Consider the following 23602-nt stretch of genomic DNA (forward strand, 5'->3'; position numbering starts at 1 on the left):
ATATGAGACAGTCAGCAGTGTTTAACAGAGGACAGACATTATCAAAATTACATAGATACTTAAATAAATACTTTTAACATTAAGTTTTAAGGTATATATATATGAAAGTTAACGGTATTAGTAGTCATTATGCATTGAGCACGTCCAACACGTTTCAGATTTATCCAGATAATTGTGGACACTCTCTTTGTTTGACAATATTAGAATAAAACTCATGTTTTGTTGTTATGATTAGTGGATGGTGGAAGGTGAATCAATTACGCTGGATACGGCACACGCACGCGCACACGCGCCACGGCTCAATGGCGTGACCACACGGCGTCAACACAGGATGAAGTGCTGAGGACGGCCGCCAGGTGGCGGTAGTGAGTCGATTGCAACGTCACGCCTCTGCTGGCTGATTCATTTATTTATTTATTTATGTATGTGTGTGTACTGTCTGTCTTTGCTGTCGCTGCTCGCTGGGAGCTTTCGGTGTCTTTAGTCCCTGTTCGCCGCGGAGCTCCGCTCCGCAACCGGGGCGCGTCCGTGAGAGAGCGCCGGGCGGAGCTCCGCTCCCGCAGCTTCCATCCGTCCACCTGCGCGCAGTGATGCCTCCTTCGCCACCATCATCATGTCGCTGCTTCGCGCGTACCTGGCTTTGTCCGCGACGCTGCTCCTGTGCGCGGACGCGCGGATGCTGAGAGGAGGCGAAGGCCTAAAGGACAGCGCGGACACGGCAGCGCGGCGCGTCTCCGCCTCTCGGCGACGGCTGCTGCAGCTGCACGGGCTGCGCGAGGCTGCGGCGCGCGCACCAGGTACGGCGCCCGCGCGCTTGAGCTCTTCTTCGGGGGCAGAGAAAGGGCCTCCCTGGTATACGAACCGAACGTGCTCGCGGAAACCGCGCGACAGCACACATTTACATTAATTGTGCTCGTGTTTTTTTTCTTTATTTTTTCGAAATGCTGTGGCAGCAAAGCCAAAACTGGTGGGGCGGAACACCAGGCACAGGTGAGGTGAGCGTTTTGCTGGCTTGCTCCGGCGTAACGCCCCTCGTCTGGTCAAAGTGACAAAGACAGGTTATAAAATATATTAGTCGTCAGTCGTTAAGTCTTTTTTCCATTCATTTTTTTAAAAAAAAATAAAATAAAAAATAAAAATAACACCACTCGGCAGTTTGGAAACGAAATGTGTGTGTCGTACTGGTCGTCGATTCAACGCCTGAAGAAACATGATCATGATGATGACGAACGAGACTCCCACTCCGGCTCATTTGATTTAAAAATCATGTCCTGCACCACTAACTATACACGTAGACACACTGTGTGTGTGTGTGTGTGTATATATATATATACACAGATCCGTACACCTGTGCTACCTTCAGTTCAGGTACAACGAAAATAATGGCGGACACACACACATTTCCTTTCCAGCACAGCTGCTGTACCGAGAGACATGTCTGACTTAGTTGCTGCAGTTTCTCTATGAACTACATAAACTTATTATATTTTTTTCCTCTAATGTCACCAGTTGTACATACACCGTATGTGTGGTGTGGCATCAAGAGTCTCATGAAGAGCTTTAAAGTTGTGTGTTTGTTAGCTGTCAGAACACAAGGTGTGTGGTGAAGGGCCATAAAACTTTATAAGTCACATTTGCTGGATAACGCCTTAGCAATCGAAGAGCTAATCCGTAGAAATAATGCTCTTCATCCTTCCGATAACCACTTGTCCTGATGAGGGTCGCGGTCATCCGGAACCTATCCCGGAAGAGGCATTGAGCGCAAGGCTGTTTGGCCGTACGCCCCGGGCGGGACGCCAGTCCATTGCAGAGCAATCCCGACCTCATTTCCTATTGGACAGTCCTGACTAGTTTACAGAAATACTCTTTTTCATACCCCGCAGTCTACTTCCGATAAACACGTTGGCCGAGTGAATAATTTCCTGCAGGTTGAAGACAGCAGTAACAGTAATAGACAAATGCAGTAATATTACTAGAGTGTGGTGTACCTACAGTTGATTACATATGAAATAAGTGTCGTAGATCAGTAGTTTCTGGAATTGGCCCTGCACTGTTGTGTGTGTTGTAATCTCTGGTGAATGTTACTAGGGATTGCGGTAACTTCTAAGGGACATGCTGCATACTGTGTTTTTCGGCTTAGGCCGTTTAGATTTTGGATTTAAAAAAAAAAAATGCTTCACAACTTCAAAAAAATATTTGAAATTCATGTAACTTAAATTTATACACGACGCTTGGTCAAACACAGAAAATTACTAATTCACTGACACGTCAGTATCTTTAGACTCGGTCATTAGGAGGGATTATCTGATTTAATGGCACGTTTACATTTAAATTTATTCATTTTGCAGGCATACGACTCAGAGTAGCCTGATACTTTTTCTGAGGATATATTTGCCTTACGATGTGCATATTAAATTAACAAGGGATGTATTTCCAGACCCTGATACAGGTTCTCCTTGGTTTACAAGTTCCATTTCAATGAACCTGTCACAGGTCAACTGAAAATCCACTTTTATTAATGAACCCTAAGAATATATAAACAATTATGCACTGTTACATTATCTGATGGGTTGTGTTATATTTCTTCACCAATTTAATACATTATTTAAAAAAATACTAATAGTAACATCACAGTATTATATTTTCATGCTTCACTATTATTTAGTGTCATGTCTAAATCTAATGTCTTGAACTTTTTCTTTTCAGTACCACTAGAACGCTCACTTTTTCACTTGATGGCAATTTGAGAGACCCAAAGAATAACAGATAAGCCCAGCCAATGTCATCGTGCAGCAGATGGAGTGGTCGTCCTTAGATGTTTCAACCAAACATCGGAACTCAAAAATAATGTAATACAAGAGCTGATCACTCGCTACACCCCAGCCAGACTGCTGCATGCCTGGTGGTCCCGCACACCGAAGGCCCAAAATCAAAAACGCTAAGGTTTTCGGTTCTGGCTCCAATGTGGTGAAATGACCTCCCGCTCTCACTCAGAACTGCTGATTCTCTCTTTACATTTAAGAAGGGTCTCAAAACTCACCTCTTTGACTCACTTCCCCCGATCTCTTATGGCGCTCAATAAACATGTTTATGTTCAATAATTTTTAATAACAATTTAATAATTGAAAAGCCTGGATGTAATTACTCTTGTGTATGGTGTTATGTGACAAATGGCCTGTACTCTAGAATCATGTGTCTGCATCCAAAGCTCTCCTTCTGTTGATGTAATGTACTCATTGTATTTTTTTTTTATCTTTCTCTGAGATGTACGCTGCTTTGGAGAAAACCGTCTGCGAAATGAATAAACGTAAATGGGACGGCCGTCATAAGTCCAGGTCGCGTGTGTCCTACTCGGGGATTAACTGTGTTAATTTTGCTCTTGTGGTGTAATTGCTCTGACGGAGTACCTCACCGTGCCTCTGCGTAGCCTCAGGCTTATTTCTCTAACACTGTTACATGGCTGTGCAGCGCTGTACCGTGGTGATGGCGGTGATGGAGCGCTATGCTGTTGGACTGGACCACAAACCCACCTTTGCGGTTTCCTGGCTTTCATAGTTCTGTTTTGCTTTTAGGTTTACTTTCTGAAAGAGACTCCTGAATCTTTGGCCCTTAATGAGCCGTTTTGTGGTGTGTAGGAATGGGCCCTTCGCTATTCAACATCGTACCGGGTTCCTGAAAGGGCTGTTTACTGTAAATGGTGTACAGGAGGCCGCGACGCACGTGCAATGTCTGGTTCTCGGTGCCTGCTGGAGCACAGCACATCTAGCTCTTCCATTATTTATCACGGCTGCCTTCCTGCTATTTTATGCAAGGCGTTTTCAGCGTGCGCTCAGAATAAATTTGCGCACCTTTTTCTCTTACGCATCCTTGGAACAGGTTGCATCGAAAGTGTGTGTGTTTACAGTCCCAGAATCCTGTGTGTCACTTTCACGCAAATTGCCACCCACCCCTGTGCCCATCTGTCGTTTGTCACCATGGAGAGATGGCTGTGTGTGTGTGTGTGTGTGTGTGTGTGTGTGTGTGTGTGTGTGTGTGTGTGTGTGTGGTCACGGGATGTTTTCGGGCAGCTCAAATAGGGCTGCGACAGGCCGTGCTGTAGAGGAGGTGTTTTGCGAGCAGATGTTGGGGAGAGTTTGCGCGTTCAGAAGTGAGATGGGGTGAGAGGAGTCCGTTCTCACAGCCATGGCTGCGTTGTGAACAATTTTTGTCACTTGGTGGCTGCCGGAGTTCTCAAGTTAGTGGAATTAACCATTAAACACCTTCACTTTCTTTGGCAGTGTTGTGACAAAAGATGAATAAAGTCAGATTATTTATTTAAAAAAAAAAAAAAATTGACCACTGCTTGATTTGCATGAGGTGTCGCAGCAAAGGTTATGTTACTGTGATCGCTGCAGCGTCGCTGTCATGCGAGGACACACTAATTCTGGTGTGGTGTCGGTTAAAAAAAAAAAAAAAACAAAAGAGCATATCGATAAATTAAAATGACATTTAGGTTTTTATTTATTTAGCAAATGCTCTTCTCCAACACGACTTCCAATAAACTCTGTGTAGTGTTATCAGCTCACACACCTTATTCACTGCGGTGACTTACACTGCTAGATACACTACTTACAAGGGGTCACTCATCCATCCATCAGTGGAACACACTCTCTCTGTCACTCACACACACACTATGGGTGAACCTGAACGGCATGTCTTTGGAATGTGGGAGGAAACCAGAGCACCCAGAGGAGATCCACACAGACACAGGGAGAACATGCAAACTCCACATAGACTGAGCAGGGATTGAACCCACGTTCTCTCGCACCACCCAGGCGCTGTGAGACAGCAGTGCTACTTACCGTGTTTTAGCTGTTTGCTTTTTGCTCCAAAGCAACTTGCACTTTTCAGCTACTTACTGTACAGTGATTTACTTGTTCACACAGCTGAGCAGTTTTTACTGTATAGATACAGGGTCAGTACAGTGATCATGTGTAAAACTGCAGGGGGTGGGATTCAAACCTGGGTCCTTCCAAAACCAGACGGAAGCTCTAAGGTTTCACGTTTGCTTTGTAAAGTCGTCACTGCAGCACTGGATGAAGGTGTGTTGCATGCTGGGTAGGTGTCCTTCACTGCTGTTGACCAAGGTCAGCTGTGGGATACACTGTACTGTCAAATAGCTGAAACACTAGGGCCCAGGTATTGATTATGTCTTCAGGGTCTGTGACATTTCCTTAGTTAATGATTTATTTTCTGTAATTGTTCTGCTTTAAAAAGGATCCGCTTACCCTGAACATGCTGTGTTGATTTGCAAAAAAATATGCATTTCTAACCTTACGTTTACATTACTCTTACCCGTCGAGCACTTTCCTGCAAAGCGACATATAAGTTGGTAAAGCAAAGAGCTTTAGATACTGTCAAAGCAGTTTGCGCGACGCACGTTACTTTGAGTAGCAGCTTCTCGAACTGAGACTTGGTCGTGACATTTCATCGAAATTTGTGGAGCTGTTGGGAAATCGGGAGAGAAGTGCGGCCAAAAAAATGTTGCTTTTAGAGACTCCTCTTGAATGCTGAGTGGGATTCAGCATTTCTGAGAGAGACGAGCAGCTCATTTCACCACATTGGAGATAAAACTGAGAGCCTACAGGCTTTTAGTTTCGGACCGACTTTAAGTAGAATCCCCAGGCAGCTAGAGATTTTTTTTTTTTTTTTTTTTTTTTTTTTTTTAAAAAGTTGAAAATGTTTTTTTGTGTTGCGTAAATGTAATAGAATTGTGAGAGTGACCATTTATTGGTGCACTTTGTCCTGCAAGTCGAACTGTTGCAGTTTTTTAGGAGAAAAGGTTCTGCACACATTTGTGTATCCGAGGACACGCACTTTTCTAATCTTTCCAAGTCATCAAATTGCTACCTTCCCTGCTGTCCTCTTCCTTCGGGAGCATCGGTGCACCAATACCAGAGTAAACTATCAACCTGTAAAAAAATAAATAAATGAATAAATACCCAAATGTATAAATCATTGCAAGTATTTACATTCGTTCACGTATTAGTGTTCAGAGTGACGTAGAGTGAATACCGTAGTGTTTGTAATGACTAGATGAACTACCCATCATCAGTCAAACTTACATCTATACACCAGAGCAACACGCACTATGGGAAATTAAGAGTCACCGATTCACTTGAAATGCATGTCTTTGGTCTGTGGGAGGAAACCCATGCGGACTACAAACGGACTGAGCAGGGATCGAACTGTACGCCAAATGTGGGGGTTCGGAAACGGTATGAAGTGAATGGGGCAGCTGTCGTAAATCGGGTATGTCGCGTTATGTGGTACGTTGAGGATGACCTGTGCAATTATAAGTGAAGGAAGTGCACTATCCTTGTTTTCTGTCTCTCTCCATGGTTGGGACGCATGCCGTTAAACACAGCTCCATTAAACCATCGTGGGGATTTAGTGGTGCCGGACCTTGCGGCTCCCTCTCGATACATGGCATTCGCTCCGGAATGGAAGTCGTACGGTGCAAAGTGCCACGAGATGCTCTACGTCGTTCCTCCTAACATCATGAGGTCTCCGTTGACTCCGCTATCGATCCGTGGTTGGCAAGAAGACATTTTTTGCCTGGAATCCCTGTTCCACCCTCCATTTTACCCCCCCATCTGCTCCATCCCGGGTGTGATCTAATTTCAAATCTCCCATCTGTCAACAAAGCTCATTACAGGGCAAGCCTGATCCAAGGCTGTCATTTTACACGGCAGATAACGGATGCGTGGAATTTACTGGGAGGTTCTTCTGCTCTGCGTTGGTCGGAACACCGCGTCTGCTGGCGATGCACATGATGGAAGTGACAACTTTGTGTCTGCTCTACAGGGACTCTCTCTGTTAGATGCTCAGATCAGCACAATGTCTCAAATACCTGGAGCCCGATCATCCTGTGGAGCGCTCCTGGAAGGACAAACGCAGTTTAGTGGGAAAGCCGTTACTTCCCAGGAACATCCAAATGCACAAAATGTGAAGAAGAAGGATCCGGTGAACCTGCTGTAGGGTGACGGCCGTGTTTACGCTATACCCGGCATGATCTCGGAGGGACGTGTTGACTTAAACCAGTCTTAGACGCCACCGATTCTTTGGAACTTGTACATACTGAGCGCTCTCATGTGTTTGCTCAATAAATAGATAATTCCCTGCAGCCAATTACATATTCAGTTGGATCGTTTTTGCTGATATAGCTATATATATATGTATATTTTCTTGTTCATGTTCTAAAATTTTGTACATGACATCCAGTATGTCTGCATTAGTTATCGATATGAAGGTTTTTGCTCTCCGTTCAATGGTTTGAAGAGTAATTTTGAGCGTGTGTGTGCTTCAGCTTTGAGAATGAAGTGAGACTGCTGTGATTTTTTTTTTTGCCCAGTGACATCCGAATAACCTTCCAGCAGCTTGAATCCCCCACCTTTTTATTGTAGTGCTAATAGTGGAAGCAGTAATTATTTTGCTGTTTGCAGCAGTGGTAATAATTTATTTAGCATTCAGCGGGCCTGCATCCCACTGAGCATACGTTTTCTAGGTCGTTGGGTTTAATGGATGGGAAGACAGCATCACAAGTATGAAAGGCACCTTTTGTTCCTCTACCAGATGTGGGATTGTGGTCATTGAATGGGACTTTTGTTGTTGGTTTCACAAGCATCCAACTTAAAATGGTGAAAGAATAATAACAGGAAACTTCCACAAACCAGTTTTTCTTTTTTTTTTTTCTCAAGAGCTTGAGCCTTTTTCATCCATGAAAACCCTCATATCTTTTGTAAAGTGAGGTTTAGGCCTAATCCTTGCCCTAATACAGTATATATAAGTATTGACTAGTAAATTCTCTGCCTTTGGCCACTAAGAACCATTTGCTCTGAATGTAAGGATTTATTTTTCTGGAATTCATCACTTATGGTACCATATAATCTCCTGTCTTGATGCCTCTGGATCCTGCAAAGCTAAAATCTTTAGGCGCCCATCTGGTCGGGGGGATGTAGGAAGCTGACGGCGGTCGGCAGTTCGCGCTTCGGTTCTGGGCTGAAGGTCCCTGTCCTTTCGTATGAAGACATGTACACAAGTCCCTCAAGCTGCTCATGAGTATTTTCACCATTGAAGGAAATTCAACTATTATTATTATTGAGATTTTTTTTTCCTAAAGTATTTTTATTCGAATCTTGGGTGGAGAAAAGAACGTTTCTTCATCCGACTGTTAAAACTAGTAAATACATACTGGCGTATAATGGTTGGTTTTAAAATTCAAACAAAGATTCAAGGGCTTACATCTTAGGCAGAGAAGTGGCCTATGGTGTAACAGACCTTCTGTTGAATGGGAGAGCATTAGTCACTGAGCGAATACAAAGGAGGTGCTGCTATCAGCGGTGCCCATTGTGCTCGCTGAAAGTGCCCCTGTAACGGAGAGGAGAGGAGGCGCCGCACCGTCACGCTGAGCGTCGAAAGCAGAGATCATTCCTGACGCTTGTTTCTGAGCAGGTTGCTCCGGAGTCCTGCCCGCAGTTACGGACGGGGACAGCGCACCCTGCCTAAAAGTAAGCGGAGCTCTGGAGCATCTTCAAGATCACAACAACCTTCTTTCGACAGTCCGTCGCGTCGCTCGGGTCAATTTCCCAACGCGCAGGAAAGAACTCGCTTCCGGTGCGCTTTGTACCGGTGTATTTACAGCCTTCGCCACCATGCGAAGGTAACGTGTTCCAGAAAAAAACACTTTGCAAGGTGAACACTCGCAACTCTAAGGTGAATGTAATATTGATGTTAGCAATTGCAACATGAAAAATGTAAATGTGTCTCTGAGCCCCAACACTGACACTCATTAATGGAAAAATATTCCCAAATCCCATTAATGTTAGTTATCGTAACACAAAAAAGCAGTTTCCGTGAATTAATTACTCTGTAGTACTGCATACCTTTCCTACCTACTCTATGTCATATTGTACACATGGGGGGGGGGGGTTCCTCCAGGAGCTCCAGTTTCTCCGATAGTCTAAAGACATGGACACATGGAATGTGTTCGGGGTGTGTGTGTGTGCGCACAGTGTTTAGTAAACTGTATACAGCACTGTACGGCACCTTGGAGAAATTAATACACGCAAATGTAAAGGTCTCCCACTGCTTCACTCTCAGGAGGCACAAGAAATACAAATCTGGTCCTCATAAACATGAAGGAAATATGTATTTTTCAAAGTTGGGGTATTAAATGAAACTCCTTTTAAGTGGAATTCTCAGATGGGAATGTCTCGGGATAGGACTGTATATATTGTTATGTACATGTATATCAAAGTGCTTTGCATGTAAGTAAAATGACGTGTATTCTGTGTTTGAAAGATGCATCCATGCACTGGTCTCAAAATACTCTTTACGTATCTTCTGTAAACATAGACAATAGTCACATTATCCTAGCCAGCGTCCATCGCTTGGGTAATTTTTCCACCCGGATTCTGATCAGATGCAGTATACCAAAAAGAACCATGAGAAAAGAAGCACTGCAATGGGAGGAACATCTCTGCAGACACCTCTCAGAAGCAGTCAAAATCAGCCTGAAATCAGATATTTGTTTTTTTTTTTTCCTTTTCTTAATTGCACAGTTAGGAAATTCATTTTGTGCAGCCTCATTGGATTCATGGTTTCTTCTGGTAGTATATGAATGGAGCCCTGGGAGAGAAAAAGTGACACCAGTATTTCTTTGGTGTATAAGGTAATGAAATGTACAGTCATAGGTGCGAAAAGGTAAACTATTCTCAACCTACTTAATGGATAATTAGAGTAATTTGTTTGAATACAGTGATATTGGGCAGTTGAATTTTCAGGTACTTTCCCATCACTAGCAATGTTGAGATCGACAGAGGTGCAATCTGGTGTCTGAGTGGTCGGACACTGTTGTATCTATGTCTGAAAACAAATGTTTTGAATCCCCAAACTGTGTGTATTAAATGATCTTGGCATATCTGGGTGAAGTACTGCACTGTCCAAGGGAAGGAAGAAGAGCGAATAAGCAAAGTTAACATTTTATGCCGCGAGCATCTGAATCTTGCTGTTGTGACAGCGGAACCCTCCCGATTTGTACTTGGCCACATTTAATTATAGGGTTATTATACACAGCGATATCAGGGACATACTGTATGTCACTCAGAGATTTTACTCGATTTCGCAGTGTGCATTACCTAGATCAGTCGAAGCAATTAATAATGCATAATGAAAATAACATTGCACAATGCTGTCTAGCCGGTGGCGGAAGGCAGAACCTGTCATTTCAGTGCCTGTCTCCACAGCAAGGGACCTGCTCAGTGATGGCAGGCCAGTTCAGTGAACCATGTGCTCTGGCCTGCAGTCCTGCTGACTCGGCACCCTTGGTTGCGCTTCTGCTAAGGAAGGTCATGTTGGATTGGACTACGCAGCATGCAGATACACAGAGACGTGATTGCAAAGGTAAACGTTGATGAATAAAACGGGTATAGATGTGTGAAACGTATCAGCTGTAACGTCTTCGATAATGAATTGAGACCTTTGCAGAATCTGCCTTAATTTTGCATAATCCTGCCGAGGGCCGGCGGCTCGGATTTGACTGATGAGGTTTTCCGCGCAACGGAATTAATGACGATCTGTCGCCTCGCCGCTCTGCTGATTTATCAGACTGGGTGATGTTTTATGCAGCGGCTAAAGTCTGATTAAAACTATTGTGGTGTGAACGGTATAACTGATGTCTGTTGCAAAACATCGGCCAGGACCTCGCCGTCAGCTAGTTCTGATTTTTTTTCATCAGTAATTAGATACTGAAATAGTACCCCATTGTAATTTACATTTGTATTATGTTTAAAAAAAAAAAAAGCTCATAATCACAAGAAGAGAGCATAGAATTGAACTATTACTGCCTGCAACGTGAAACCCTGCCGTATGAAATGATCGAAGGGCAAACCAGTGCTGTGATTATAAGGTGTCGCTATGTTAAATAAATCCGTGTGCTTAAATTAAGTGGTGCTTTATCTCGGAATTCCTCACAATTTCTAGCAATTTATATCTTTAGTTAATAAACGGAACAAATCACAAGTTTGCTGCAACGGAGTGAGAGCGTCACACACGGGGAACTCCTCATTGAAGAAGTGGGCTCGCAGAATCCTTACGATGTTCTCCGTAAACTCGTTGTGGTGTAGAATTTACGGGTGCGATTTCACGCTGGGTGAAGGGTGCAGTCTCCTTTGGCCAAATCCCAGACTGATCTTGGACGTTAGTGTTGTTGCAAGCTCTGGAAGGAGCACCTCGCGACAACGGTGGAGGTTCCTCCCTCTCTGAGCCGATCCTTTGCTGCACTTTTAGTCCTCCTAAAACAGCGTCCCTCACTTTTGCTTGGATTTCTGTGCCGCTCATGGTCCTTCATACTCCAGGTCTTTGGGTTCAAGTGCAGGTGATGGCACACTGGCACATAGGGAACCTCTGTGACAATAGGTGGGGTTCCTTTCCTGCATGCCTAAACTTACACCCAGACTTTTTGAACACTCTCTCCTCTGCTTATTCTCTAGGTGTGGATATCGTATAATATAACGAAACATGGTGTAGCTGAACTACAACCGTCAATTGTATTACACATCTGGGCACCTCTGTAACATTATTTAACGTAAATGTTTATGCGTATCTCAAAAACTACTAGGAAGGTGATGAGGAATCGGGCGATATTCTTGGTAAAGTTTTACGCAGCTACATGTGTGATGAACGTCGGTGCGTATGGTGAAGGAAACTAACTCTACTTAAGGATCGCATGTCTGCAGCTGTGTCTTTCTCCTAATGTAATGCACAGATTGTATTTTCCATGAGATGTGCGTCGCTTTGGAGAAAAGCATGTGCTAAATGAATAAGAAATGTAAATGTAGCATTTCAACGTTTGCATTTAGACGGAACATTTTAGAGGGTAACATGCGAAAGTTCATACGTACAGTACGCACACAATTCAATTTATTTCTATAGTGTTTTTTCTCACAATGACAGAGCACTGAACAGAGGATCAGATAGTATATAAATCAGTAGACAGTATAAATAAAATATTGGTTATATATTAAATTATTGCAGTAGCTACGTTAATTATTAAAGCTGTAAGTAAGCCAACTGGCCATGGAGGAAAGGAAAACAAAAAAAAAAAAAAAATCCACCAGAGTCCATGACACTCAATTGTGTTCGATCCCCTGAAATTGCAGAAACATATTTACGTTGTGTAATTTATTCATTTAGCTGACATTGCTGCCTTTATAACACCTTGTGATTTCAAAAAAGGTGTTTATTATCCTTTGTTGAGTTCCAGGCTTTAACACTGCTCTGCGCTGCTTGAGCTGCTCTGCTTTATTTTTAAAACTCCCCCCCCCCCATGTCGAAGTACAATAGACACGTTCCACCGTACGCAGGTGGTCTGATGCTGCCTCCTTTGCCGATTCTCCCGCTTTGTTCAAATGCGTCGCCACAATGTGCTGCTTCAAACTGAGATGCTCTGTGGAACTGTTTACTCCTCATCGCTTTCCGCTTCAGCTTGTCTGATGCCTCCATAATTCGGGGGGGGTAAATGGAGAAGAGGCCCTGGGGCACACATATTGTTAGTGTTTATTAAGTTATTTGAAGGTTGCCTGAAGTTTTAGTGTCTTTGTAGCTCATATCATTGGGTGCGTGTAACAATTTGGATTTTCTTAATTTACTTGTTTCATATGTAGTTTTTTTTTTTCCATCCCCTATTGCTTGTAGTCATTTTAGTAAATCCTCACAAGTTACGTAAATTAAACCCCAGTGAGCGCAATATATAAATACCCTGTGGGACTTTAATATTCTTTCTATTAAGAATTTCCCTCAAGTCGGTATCTGTTTATCCTTCATAAGGCAATGTGTGCAGTCACGCTGTACTGCATTATTAAGGAATTTTGTTCCTACACTCCCAGAGAACAGATATATTTTATAATCCAGTAATTTCTCTTAAATACCCGAGGGTCATAAAACAGACTTAGAAATCCCTTTGCTTTTGTAGTCGTAGTGGGTAGTATGTTGGTTAGAGCAGAGTCCCCTTCCACTTGAAAGCGTAGTGTTCGAATTCCACCTTCTGCTCTAGTACCCTTGAGTATGGTACCTAGCTTGAATTGCTCTGGTAAAAAAAAAAAATACCCAACTGTATAAATCATAACATAGGATAAAATGTTAAGAGGCTTTGGAGAAAAGGATTGGTTAAATGGAAAAAATAACTTATTTTGTCTGTAGGCAAGGTATTGTTTTTGAATGTGTGTTAAAATGAGCCATTAAGCCAATACTAGTTGAATACATACTGCTATTTAAACAGTGAAGAATAGTTGAGGTTTGCAGTGAAGGCTTGGCTTCTAAAACCACCAGCCCTTTTCTGTGCTCATTGTCCCATTTTTGTCCTTCAAGCAGAGACATTGGTAGTAGTTGTTGTTTAACAGGTGGCACTGTCCAGCAGCACAGCATATTTAATGCATTAATAGCACTAAGAAAACAACCTTCTGTCGTCGGGGTCAGCCAGGTCAGCAATTGCAAGCTATTCAGCAGTAGTACGTGATGCCACCGCCATTACCAACGCGATTCACCTCGGTAGAGTCCTGGTTTAGGGGGTTGACTGGGTTCTGGTTTTGCATCTAGGGTTTGATCCCTTCCCAGTCTTTGTGGAGTTTTTATGTTTTCCACGTTAGCATGATTTTCATCCCAAAGACGTACTAAAGAAGGAATGGTAATCCGTTTTCCCTCCTTTACCTTGGAGGCCACATGAGTGGTGACCATGAGTGTAACTCGGGTGGGCAGGACCTGCCCCACATACCCCAGTGTACTGGTAACAGTCCCTGCTTGCAGTCTGAGGGACCCAGGTTTGAATCCTGCTCCACCTTTAGGGCCCCTGAGCAAGGTACTAACCCTAAGTTACTAGAGTAAAAATTAACTTCCTGGATCAATCGGTCCATCAGCTGTTGTTTAGACAGCGCTGATCACAACACGCTCTCCATTTTTTTAAAAAAAAAAAAAAAGGGAAAAAAATTAACCCATGGGTAAATAATTATTAGTAGCTAAACGAACCTGCCATTTTAAATTGCTTTAGCGAAAAGTTTAATCTAAATAAAGAGTAATAATAATTGGATTCAGCATACCGTACATAGTAACTGAAGTCTATTTTAATTAGAAATTGTCCATAACCACAGAAACTTTCTGTCGCAGTGTGTACCGCTTCACACTCATTTAAGATATTAAGATAAAACGTGTAGTTCGGTGACTGAACACGCTGCTTAGTCCTTGCCAAACTGTGCATTTCAATTTTTGAGAGATTGTATCTGTAGATTATCTCTGATATGCTTATGTTCTGGGATGCTTATGCATTTTGCCTTTTGGGGCGTGGGGGTTGGAGAAAATTCTCAATTTTTAAAGGCCTAAAAGACTTTGAATACCAGCATTGTGTTTTCCTTCCATCCCTTCCCTTGAGGTCTTCGTCATATGAAAAACAACAGGGAGTACTGCAGCGTAAAGGCCGGCGCAAGGTGTCGGCTCTTTTCAGCATATTGCGTTAATGTAATCCTCTCCATGGGCGAGTAATGGACATCTGGGATGATGGTTGACTCTCCGCGAGGGAGCACCACGTCCTGGTGGCCGCCTGGTGACATCACCGCGGCCCGCGAGGAGGCCCCCTGCCCCAGGTCGGCCGTAAGCCCGGCCTCGAACAGCTTTCTCCCCTCTTAGCTTCTCGGTGACCATCGGTGTAACACGGAGCTTCCCTGCAGAGTGACGGCGAAAATGGACGCAACCGCAGTGTGTGTGTCTGGAAGGTGATGTCGCCTCCTACGGTCCTGTCTGCGTCCCTCTTCCGCTGACCACTGGCTTTGTCGTACCGCAGTGGGACGGATGCCCCAAAAAAGGCAGTCAGCAGGCTTTGCACTTGTACCCTCGAGGTGTAAGAACAGACTGCAGTGCAGAATTGAAAACACGCGATTTCATTTACACCACTTGGGCAATTACCGTGGTGAGGAAGGTGTTAATGATCTTGCTCATGTGTGCGTTTACATTTAAATTAGCTCACTTTTCTCCAAAGCAACTTAGATTATTAAATTATTTACAATTGTTTACTCATTTATGTAGGAGGGCAATTTCACTGGCGCAATTGAGGGTAAATGCTGCACGTTGCTCAACGGTACTACAGCTGAGGGTGGGATTCGAACTTTGGGTCCAAAGCCAGCAGTTCTATCCACTGCGCTACCAGCTCCCCCCACAGTTACTCTGGAAGATTTTGGCTGAAGCAAGTCATTTACAGTGCAACACGTGAGATATAATTGAAAAAGTTAATACAGTTGCCTGATTATTATTTATATGTGATGTTTTACATATTGAGCAAGGGTGGGTTCAGTCAGTCTGTGCTGAGTTTGCATGTTCCTCCTAGAGTCCAAAGGCATTTCAAGTGGATTGGCGACTCTGAATTGCCCCGTGTGTGTTATAAAGACAATCATGTTTAAAAATACATAAAAGTTAAGTCCTACAGGTGTCCAAACACTTGGGTCAGAGCGTTTTACGATATTGCAGTTCGGCAGTCATGGTACATTTCGATGTCTTGCACTGCGTTCAAGCCCGTGTCCCTTTACTATAAGGCAGTGGAATTTTTCATGTTCTGGTAATAATCTGCATATTATTGAAATGCCCCTGATTTATCTTGTGATGACTGAAGCTGCAGCAGGTGCCTAGTGAATGTATGTGAATGTTCAAATGCATATTTGCCTGTGGCTGGCAATGGTGGCACAGCTGGTAGCGCTAGTGCCTCAACTCCTGGGCTCTGGGTTCGGACGTGGGTTCAGAACCGGTTCGGTCTGTGTGGAGTTTGTATATTCCACCCGTGGCTGTCTGGACCAGAGAAACATTTTGGATGGATGGATGGATGGACGGATGGACAGGAAAGATGGATGGACGGATGCATGGATGGATGGACGGACCAATGGATGGATGGACGCATGGATGGATGGACAGACCGATGGATGTTGACCTTTAAAGACCGCTGGTGTCTTCGAGGTTCTGGGTAGCTCTTTGAAAGAGTTTGTTTCTCTACATGTCGGGGCTGAAGTGCTGTTTAAATACACAGGTCCCTCTGTTTCTCACTAGAATCCACCTTTACCCTAAAAATCCAAGTGAAGGACATCGCCAGCCGCCAGTTCCTTAGCCAGGCGTCCGTGGAGGTGTTTGTGAACCACACCCAGACCAACTCGGCCCTGACGGCGGAGAATGGAGTGGCCGTGCTCAAAGTGCCGTATCGGCTGGGCCTGTCGCTCACCATCGTGGCTAGAATGGACGGGTACATCCTCACGCCGCTGCCTTGGAAAACCACCAGATTGCCGAGTGAGTATGGCCGCGTTCGACCTTCACACGGTTACCTCATAGCTGACGCGAGCGATTACGTTACACGCTCGTGGGAATACCGCACCTGGACACGTTCTTGATTTCGTACACAATTTATAGAGCTCAGGAGCGGCCCTCAGCTCGCTGCCAGACCCAGCCTCTCTTGCTAACCCAGATGCGGCAGAACCACAGTGTCACGTGACCAGTACTCATAGGGCAAGTAGATGCGGACGTCGTCGTCGTGGGTCGCACAGCACATCGGGAATTTTTGAAAGCACGATGCCACAAAAATTTCTATTTATAACGTGATATTTTTTGATATGATTGAATTTTTCAAATTTTTTTTGTAGTGTGGAAAAATAAAGCGGCAACTTTGTTTTTATATTACGCCGTAAAAAAACACCGTCTTGTCTGCGGCTCTGTCCTCGCTGCATCGCTGTCTGCAACGGATCATTTCCGATATTCCAGTCCCTGCTCGATAACCAGAGACGTTTAGATTGGCTGTATTCTGTAGAGCTCTCCTACGTTGAATTAGAAATTTCACAGGGAGTTCTCATCTCCGCCGGGTTCTGCGTTTGCTCGTTGGGGCCTGCAGCTGTTACACGGTGTCGGGTTCTGCGAGTCGGGTGCGTGCGAGGTGTGTGCGGTACACATTAGCGCGGATCGTGGTCCCTTTGTTTAGCAGCGCTGTACCGTGCGGGGGGAGAGCGGTGGTGTTGCTGCAGGCACTGTGTAGATGGGCGGCACCTCCCTTCCTCGATGTCCTCTTGGGAGTCGATTGCGGCTGGAGTCTAAATACAAGGCTGCCCCCTAATGGCATCTTCCTGAGTCCGTGGGCACGGATGCTGCTAGAAACACGCGGCAAACACATTTTCCCATTTTCCAGTGTTGCCATGGATAGTTTTTTTCCCCCCGGTGGTGTTTCTCAAGGAACCTGTGAATTATAAATGATCCAGCAGGTTGTTCGCAGTTCAGGTTCAGCATGCAGAGATCGGAACACAAAGGCAACTCGGACTCAGTTTAGCTCAGTTCGCTAGGATCAAGATGCGTAGTGGTGAAATCCCGACGGGGGAAAAAACCAATAACGACGGCGAAAAGGATCGGTCTAATTGCCTCTGTTCTCCTTTTCTGTTCCCTTGCAGTATTCTCCTCCGTGACACTGTCTCTGTTCCCGCAAAACCAAGGCAATATTTGGCTCTTTGAAGACTCTATAATGATAACTGGGAAAGTATCAGGTGAGTGCCATTTTCATATTTCATATATATAAAATGTTGCTGCTTCTTTGGGTGAACGGTACCAAAATAAACAGATTTTTAGTTTTTTTTTAGATCTTTGTGCCACGACAAATGAGAAACAGTGACACATCTGAGAATGGGGGGAAAAGAAATGCCTTTGAATATTATAGATGCCCTGAGCCAGCCCAGTGTCCAGTTTCCCAGAAACCTCCTGAAACTGCCGGACAGCAGGAACATCTCCTCGGTAACGGCCTACCTAACGGTGCCCCAGCTTCCCTCGGAGAAGGACTGCTTCCAGTACAGCGTGGGCATCCTCATCAACAAGTCTGGTGAGCGCGGCTGAGAAAGAGCCGGGGACGTGACATCCATGAAGAAGACACTGTGCACTGACAGTCAAAAACACCTTGGATGCTTAGCGCACGCGCCACATTGTGCACGCAGGGTTCCGGAACGTGGAGTTGAGTCCAGTGGCGGCGGTCAGTGCTCACCTGTTGTCTGATGGGAAGGAGATCCAGGTTACGGGACCAATCCAGATCACTCTGCCCTTGACGGACAACACGGGCCTGAGAGCTTCCGATGCGGTACCTGCTTGGGCGTTTGACACGAAGACCGGTGCGTGCATCAGGATTGTTTGGTTTTCGATGAGTGAAACCATGCATTGTGTTCACATAGCTTACCACAGGGTAGGTGTGCTCAAGTAGCCAAATAGGCTGTTTTCATCTACCTTTCCCCTGGTGTAGTCTTCATTATAGGCGTGGTGCTCTGCCGAGGATGTCATGGTGAGGTGGGAATGTATGAACACGTTTCGGCATTTGAAAAAGTTACATGGAGTCAGTTTAGAGTTTGATTAGTGGAGCTGTTCGCTTCGTAGGTGCTTGGGTGAACCAAGGCTTGGGGATGGTCAGGGTGGAGGAGGAGGGTCTGGTTTGGACCTACGTCGCTCCTCATCTGGGGTACTGGATCGCAGCCCCTTTGCCCTCATCAAGAGGTAAAATTTGACACAAATGTTCTGCATGCAAAACGTAAACGGAACCAAAAGTTCGGGCAAAGAACCAAACAAGCATAGCACTTTAAGTGAATTGTGTCATAATTTAGATTTTTTTTTTTTTTTTTTTTTTTTTTTTTTTTAAATTTCTTTAAATTTTTCGGTTTTCACGCAAAAACGCTGAGAGTTCCAGACCAGTAACCAGATTTTTGTTTGTGTAAATCTAGGTTACATGGGACATGAAACTTCTATGGACTTCATCTCATACCATACTTACCTACTCATGGCAATCCTGGGAGGAACTCTAATCATTGTTGTTGGATTTTTAACTGTGCTGTTATGTTACTGTAGGTAAGAGATTATTTTTCAACATCATTGAGTCGTTGTTGGTTCCCAAGAACGTTGGTGCACATGTAAGCCTGAATCTTGATGGAGGTTTTGATGTTAGCGTTCAGATGAAATGTCCTGCTCATCAGATTTCATAATGGCCGTTTTGCATTTGCAACGTTTTATGTATAACTTCTTGAAAGACGAATAATGCAGATTTTTTTTAAAGTAGTCACAATGCAGAGGTCTTAAATATTCTGCGAGACCTCCAAAAAAAATGTTAAAATATTCTTTTCTCCTTCCAGCAGGGGTTGTATCTGCGAGGCAGAAAAAAAGAGAGGCACAAACGTCACAAGGATGGTGGTTCTGAAGAAGGATCAGACCACTTCCACTAACAACAACAGGAGTCGAGAAGTGTCCTTCAAAGACTCCTCCCAGCATGACGACAGGTCCTACTCCAGAAGTGGCGTCCAAAGAGATGAGTACACCCCCTCTAGGCCCAATTTCAACATATATGTGGAGGATGTGGGGTTCCAGGCCTCTAAGATGTATGAGAAAGTAGGAAACAAGGGTCCCGAAAGCACGAGGACCGTGCAGTCTCCAATTTATGTCAACAGCAGTGAAGTGTTGCAGCCTAAAGAGATGGGGGAGCAGAAGATGCAGCTGGGTGTGAGTGAGAACATGTTCTTTCCAGAGAGGTTGGTCCATATCTACAAACAGCCCGTGGCCATCCTACAGGCCCCTGAGCTTTTCCACTCCCCAGAGCAGCTGGCAGGCTGCAGATCAGCGACCTTCCCCAGGAAGGGCCAAATGGGCAATGACGGTGAACCGATGAGCAAGGACACCTTCACGCAGACACTGCCAAAGATCTCCCTCCTCTCCCACCTCCAGCAGCAGAGTAGCGAAGAGCAACAGGTCCTGGAGGGTCCTCAGAGCTCGGCCTCCAACCCTGGAACTTGGGGCCGGTACAGCAGTTTGCTGGAGTCTGTGTCTGTCCCAGGTACCCTGAACGAAGCCGTCGAGATGGGTCCCCTGTGCGGCGAGCTGCAGGGCATCTCGGAGCAGACCTTGCTGGAGCTCTCCAAAGGAAAGCCCTCGCAGCACCCGCGGGCCTGGTTCGTCTCGCTAGAGGGTAAACCCGTGGCCCAGGTGCGCCATTCTATCATCGACCTCCAGAAGCGGCACGTGCCAAGCGACAGCAACGACACCAGTCTGGACTCGGGGGTGGACATGAATGAGCACCAGCAGGGCCGGCGGCTGGAGAGGGAGAAGACCTTTGTGAAAAGCATGCCCCACAGCAGGGCCCTGTATGCCGAGGACCTTGACCTAAGCAGCAGCGAGAGCGGCACCACTGCGGCTTGCACCCCCGAGGACGCTGCCCTGAGGAACATCCTGGACAGTGGCAGCGGGAGCATTCCTAACATCCCCGAGGAGAGGGACGGTGCAGACACGTCCAGCGCCCAGGAGGACAGCGAGTCCCGGGCCTCGCCTCCGCCACGTCGTCTGAGAAAGGTGCGGGACAGGAGCAAAGTGGACAAGCAAAAAAGCACGTGGCACCTTCGGGAGGAGAGGCCTCTGATGAAACTAAACTGAGGGCCGCCTCGTGTCAAAAATGAATGCGTGGGTAAGATGAGCGGACAACCCGAAACCATCAGGGGCATCCTGTGCGTTATTGTTCCCTGCCTAAATCAAAGAAACGATGAGGAAAAACTGAACGTAAACAATATGTAAGAAATGTGACCATGCTGTCGTGTCTAATAGGGAAAGAATGATGACCTTACCGAGGTTGGACGTGGGAGACATCAGACGCAACAGCCTGCAATTGTATCTGCTGTACAAGTTCACCAGCCTGCAGTGTAAAATAACATACGGAATAAATTTTCGCTTCATAACCTTTCAAACTACCGCGGTATCGTTATGTTATTCTAAAAAAAAAAAAAAAAAAAAAAATATATATAACTGAAAATCTGAACCTGAAAGTACAGCGTAAGAACGTCTAAGTCGTGCTCCAGTTCCGCTATAAGATAAATAATATGAGCGGTTTTGAAAAGGCTGAAAAACAGCAGTTTCATATCTCAGTCTCCCAGTTTTACATGCAAGAGTTTTCACTTGACAACAGAAAGCTGTTGAGTTTATTTCCAAATCGATTTTCTGTAACGCCCTTCCCAGCAGGTTGCCCACAGAGACATGTAGTAACAGTGAAACACGGTTAACAAGTGTGGGGGAAAAAAGTCAGGCGGTAAAGGAGAAGAGGCTACGTTTCCAAGTTCACTATTTGGGGAAAAATATCAGTGTGTTGTGCTCGGTTGGCTACTCGCTCGTCCCCCCCCCCCCGTGCACGATGGCATTACTCAGAATTTTTACTGTGGTAAGCTGCAGTTCAGAAAATACTGTGAAGCCCTACAGTTCTCGCACGGTGTGTTCCTACCTTTATACACACGGTTAAAAGCACACCAAATCAGCCCTTTGCCCACAGGCGCCCAGCGGGGCCGACTCATTCCACTGACGTTGAAGGTCTTAAAAAGAAGTATATTTTAAAGTCTTGGAAGTTATTAACAAAGAATAAACTTTACAATAGTAGCGATATCTAAGGAGTGTCTGTTTGGATCAATACAGTATATGTACATTGTAGTTTGTCATTGTAAACCACGTTTTTTTTTTATATATTTTTTTAATTTTTTTTTTTTGGTCAAAGGCCGCAGCACTTAACATTACTTAGAATGAAAAGTTTTTAAGGAGTCAAGTTTAAGTTACAAAAGCACACACATGTATTTCAGCTAACGGTTTGGGTTATTGATGCTGCTGAAGTGGTTTAATGTGCTGAAGACGAGTGAGAAAGGGAATGAAATCTGAGACTGTACAACACCAGGTTTTTCCTGATGGACACTTACAGGTGTGTGTGGGGGGGGGGGGGGGCGTATACAGCTCTCGCCAAGTTATTTGCATGTACTAAGCTTCCCATGTTTGTATCAAACAAGTTTTTAACCAGTATATCTCCTCAGTTCCGGTTTTTGTGATTAAATTTGCCCAGTCACAGTGACAACAGTTTTGATATCCAACTGCTAATTATATACTGTATGTATTAATAGAGTTGATTTGCATCCGCTTGGCCATATCTTTACGTTGTAGGCTCTGAGAGCGCGCACACGGCTTAGGAAGGTGCCCAACGTGCGGACATAGGCGTCCCGACCCCTTGTCGGTGGCACTTCGGCGGGTGATTTAAACGTCTTACCTGTTCGGTATGTCAAGTTGGAATTTTCCAGGCAAGATCGATCCTATAGAGGGGATATAGGATATAAATCCATAAATACTACCTGGATGAAAGAAAAACCCAATGAGTTTTTGCACCACTAAAGGGGTATTTCTAGGGGTCTAGGCACATAGGACTGAGATATAATGAGGCTGTAAATGCATCCTTTCTCCCGTTTCCGGAAACTGCTTTTCCTGGTGAAGGTCGCGGTGAGATTGTACGTCTAAGTAAATATTGAAATTTCTTAAGCACTTAGAATTTACCTTGGATGTTCCTTAAAGACGTTGAGCTTCAAATGTTGCATTTGTCTTGTCTTTAACTTTCTGTTCCATGAAAAGTAATAGGTTGGGTCTAGTTATTGTTTTATGTATCGGAACAGATACGCTGTTTCATTTAAATGTAGTTGTATGATGGTGGAAAATGAATAACCTTAAGATAATACATAATGTCACTTTTTTTTTTTTTAGGCAAATATCGTATTTAACTGGTTCCTTTGTGATCATAAAGTGCTGATGTGTTTAAAAATGTCACATGGAAATCAATGAGTTTTATTTAAATCGGATAAAATTTTTAATATATAAAAATGCCATCTGTAAATGTTATGCTGGAAATGAATGATATTAGCAGGTTAGATTAAAATCACTAAGCTTCTTTAACTGTAGATGTTTTTTCTTTACCTTTTCCACAAAAGGGCACAAAAACTGTTAGGATATTCAACACACAAGTTTATAGATTGAATTGAATATAATTCTATTTAATTTTAATAATGGGGCAGCTGAAAATGTGGTGGTTAGAGCTGCTGCCTTTGGACCCAAAAGTCGCAGGTTTGAATCCCCCCCTACAGGTGTAGTACCCTTGAACAAGGTATTTACCCTAAATTGTTCGAGTAGAATTACCAAACTGTACAAATGGGTAAATATTTGTAAGCAGCTTAAGATTGTACTTTGCTTTGGAGAAAAACAGCTACATGAAAAAATTTAGTTTTAATGTCACGTTTTAGACACTGTACAGTTGATTTTACATTTTTCTTTACTTTTTCTTTTTAGTTAAAAACAGTGTTAAAATGGACATTTTAACTTTTTTTTTTTCTTTTTTGAAAAAGTAAGAAATGGGAAGGGGCGATCTGTGTATAGTTGTGCTTACTGTTTGTTAATTCATTTTATCCCTGCAAAAATGAAAATTATTACAAAGTATGTCTGTATGGATGCATGGCTGCATGTCTACTGTGTTTTCACTCCGCTCATGATGTCCTTTAGATGGACATTTTGTTGTCTCCCCTTTAAGTGTTTTATACCAAAAAGTTTAATGGTCTGCCTTTTGTGTACCGTTCTAATTTTCACTGTAAATAAAGTTTCTTTGAAGTCCATGTATTCAGGGCTTTAATTCATTTACATTTAATCAGTTTTCTTTTACACATTTGTTGGTTCCAAGAAATATTTCATTGGAGTTCAG

At 44.1% G+C, this 23602-nt stretch overlaps 1 protein-coding gene across 3 annotated transcripts; it reads left to right on the forward strand.

Moving 5' to 3' along the window:
- Positions 1–391: 391 nt before the first annotated feature.
- fam171b (family with sequence similarity 171 member B) lies at positions 392–21087 on the forward strand. Of its 3 annotated transcripts, none has more exons than XM_029247257.1 (8): positions 392–797; positions 16120–16353; positions 17496–17588; positions 17759–17917; positions 18030–18200; positions 18460–18576; positions 18801–18924; positions 19206–21087. In XM_029247257.1, exons 1-8 carry the CDS (start codon positions 614–616, stop codon positions 20491–20493), a joined length of 2370 nt encoding a protein of 789 aa, XP_029103090.1. In that variant the 5' UTR covers positions 392–613; the 3' UTR covers positions 20494–21087. The 3 variants fall into 3 exon arrangements, with proteins under 3 accessions (XP_029103090.1, XP_029103091.1, XP_018590997.2); XM_029247258.1 differs by having other exon boundaries at positions 19209–21087; XM_018735481.2 differs by lacking the exon at positions 392–797 and adding an exon at positions 10387–10443.
- Positions 21088–23602: the final 2515 nt, after the last annotated feature.

The sequence above is a fragment of the Scleropages formosus genome, chromosome 21 (assembly GCF_900964775.1).
Source record: "Scleropages formosus chromosome 21, fSclFor1.1, whole genome shotgun sequence".
NCBI classification, from domain to species: Eukaryota; Metazoa; Chordata; class Actinopteri; order Osteoglossiformes; family Osteoglossidae; genus Scleropages; species Scleropages formosus.

What these genes read in the sequence shown, in the direction of transcription:
- fam171b (XM_029247257.1), top strand. Translation starts at nt 614, where the DNA reads ATGTCGCTGCTTCGCGCGTACCTGGCTTTGTCCGCGACGCTGCTCCTG. An exon ending in GAAAACCACCAGATTGCCGA is followed by an intron (nt 16,354 to 17,495) that starts GTGAGTATGGCC and finishes GTTCCCTTGCAG; the next exon opens with TATTCTCCTCCGTGACACTG. An exon ending in GTGCTGTTATGTTACTGTAG is followed by an intron (nt 18,925 to 19,205) that starts GTAAGAGATTAT and finishes TTCTCCTTCCAG; the next exon opens with CAGGGGTTGTATCTGCGAGG.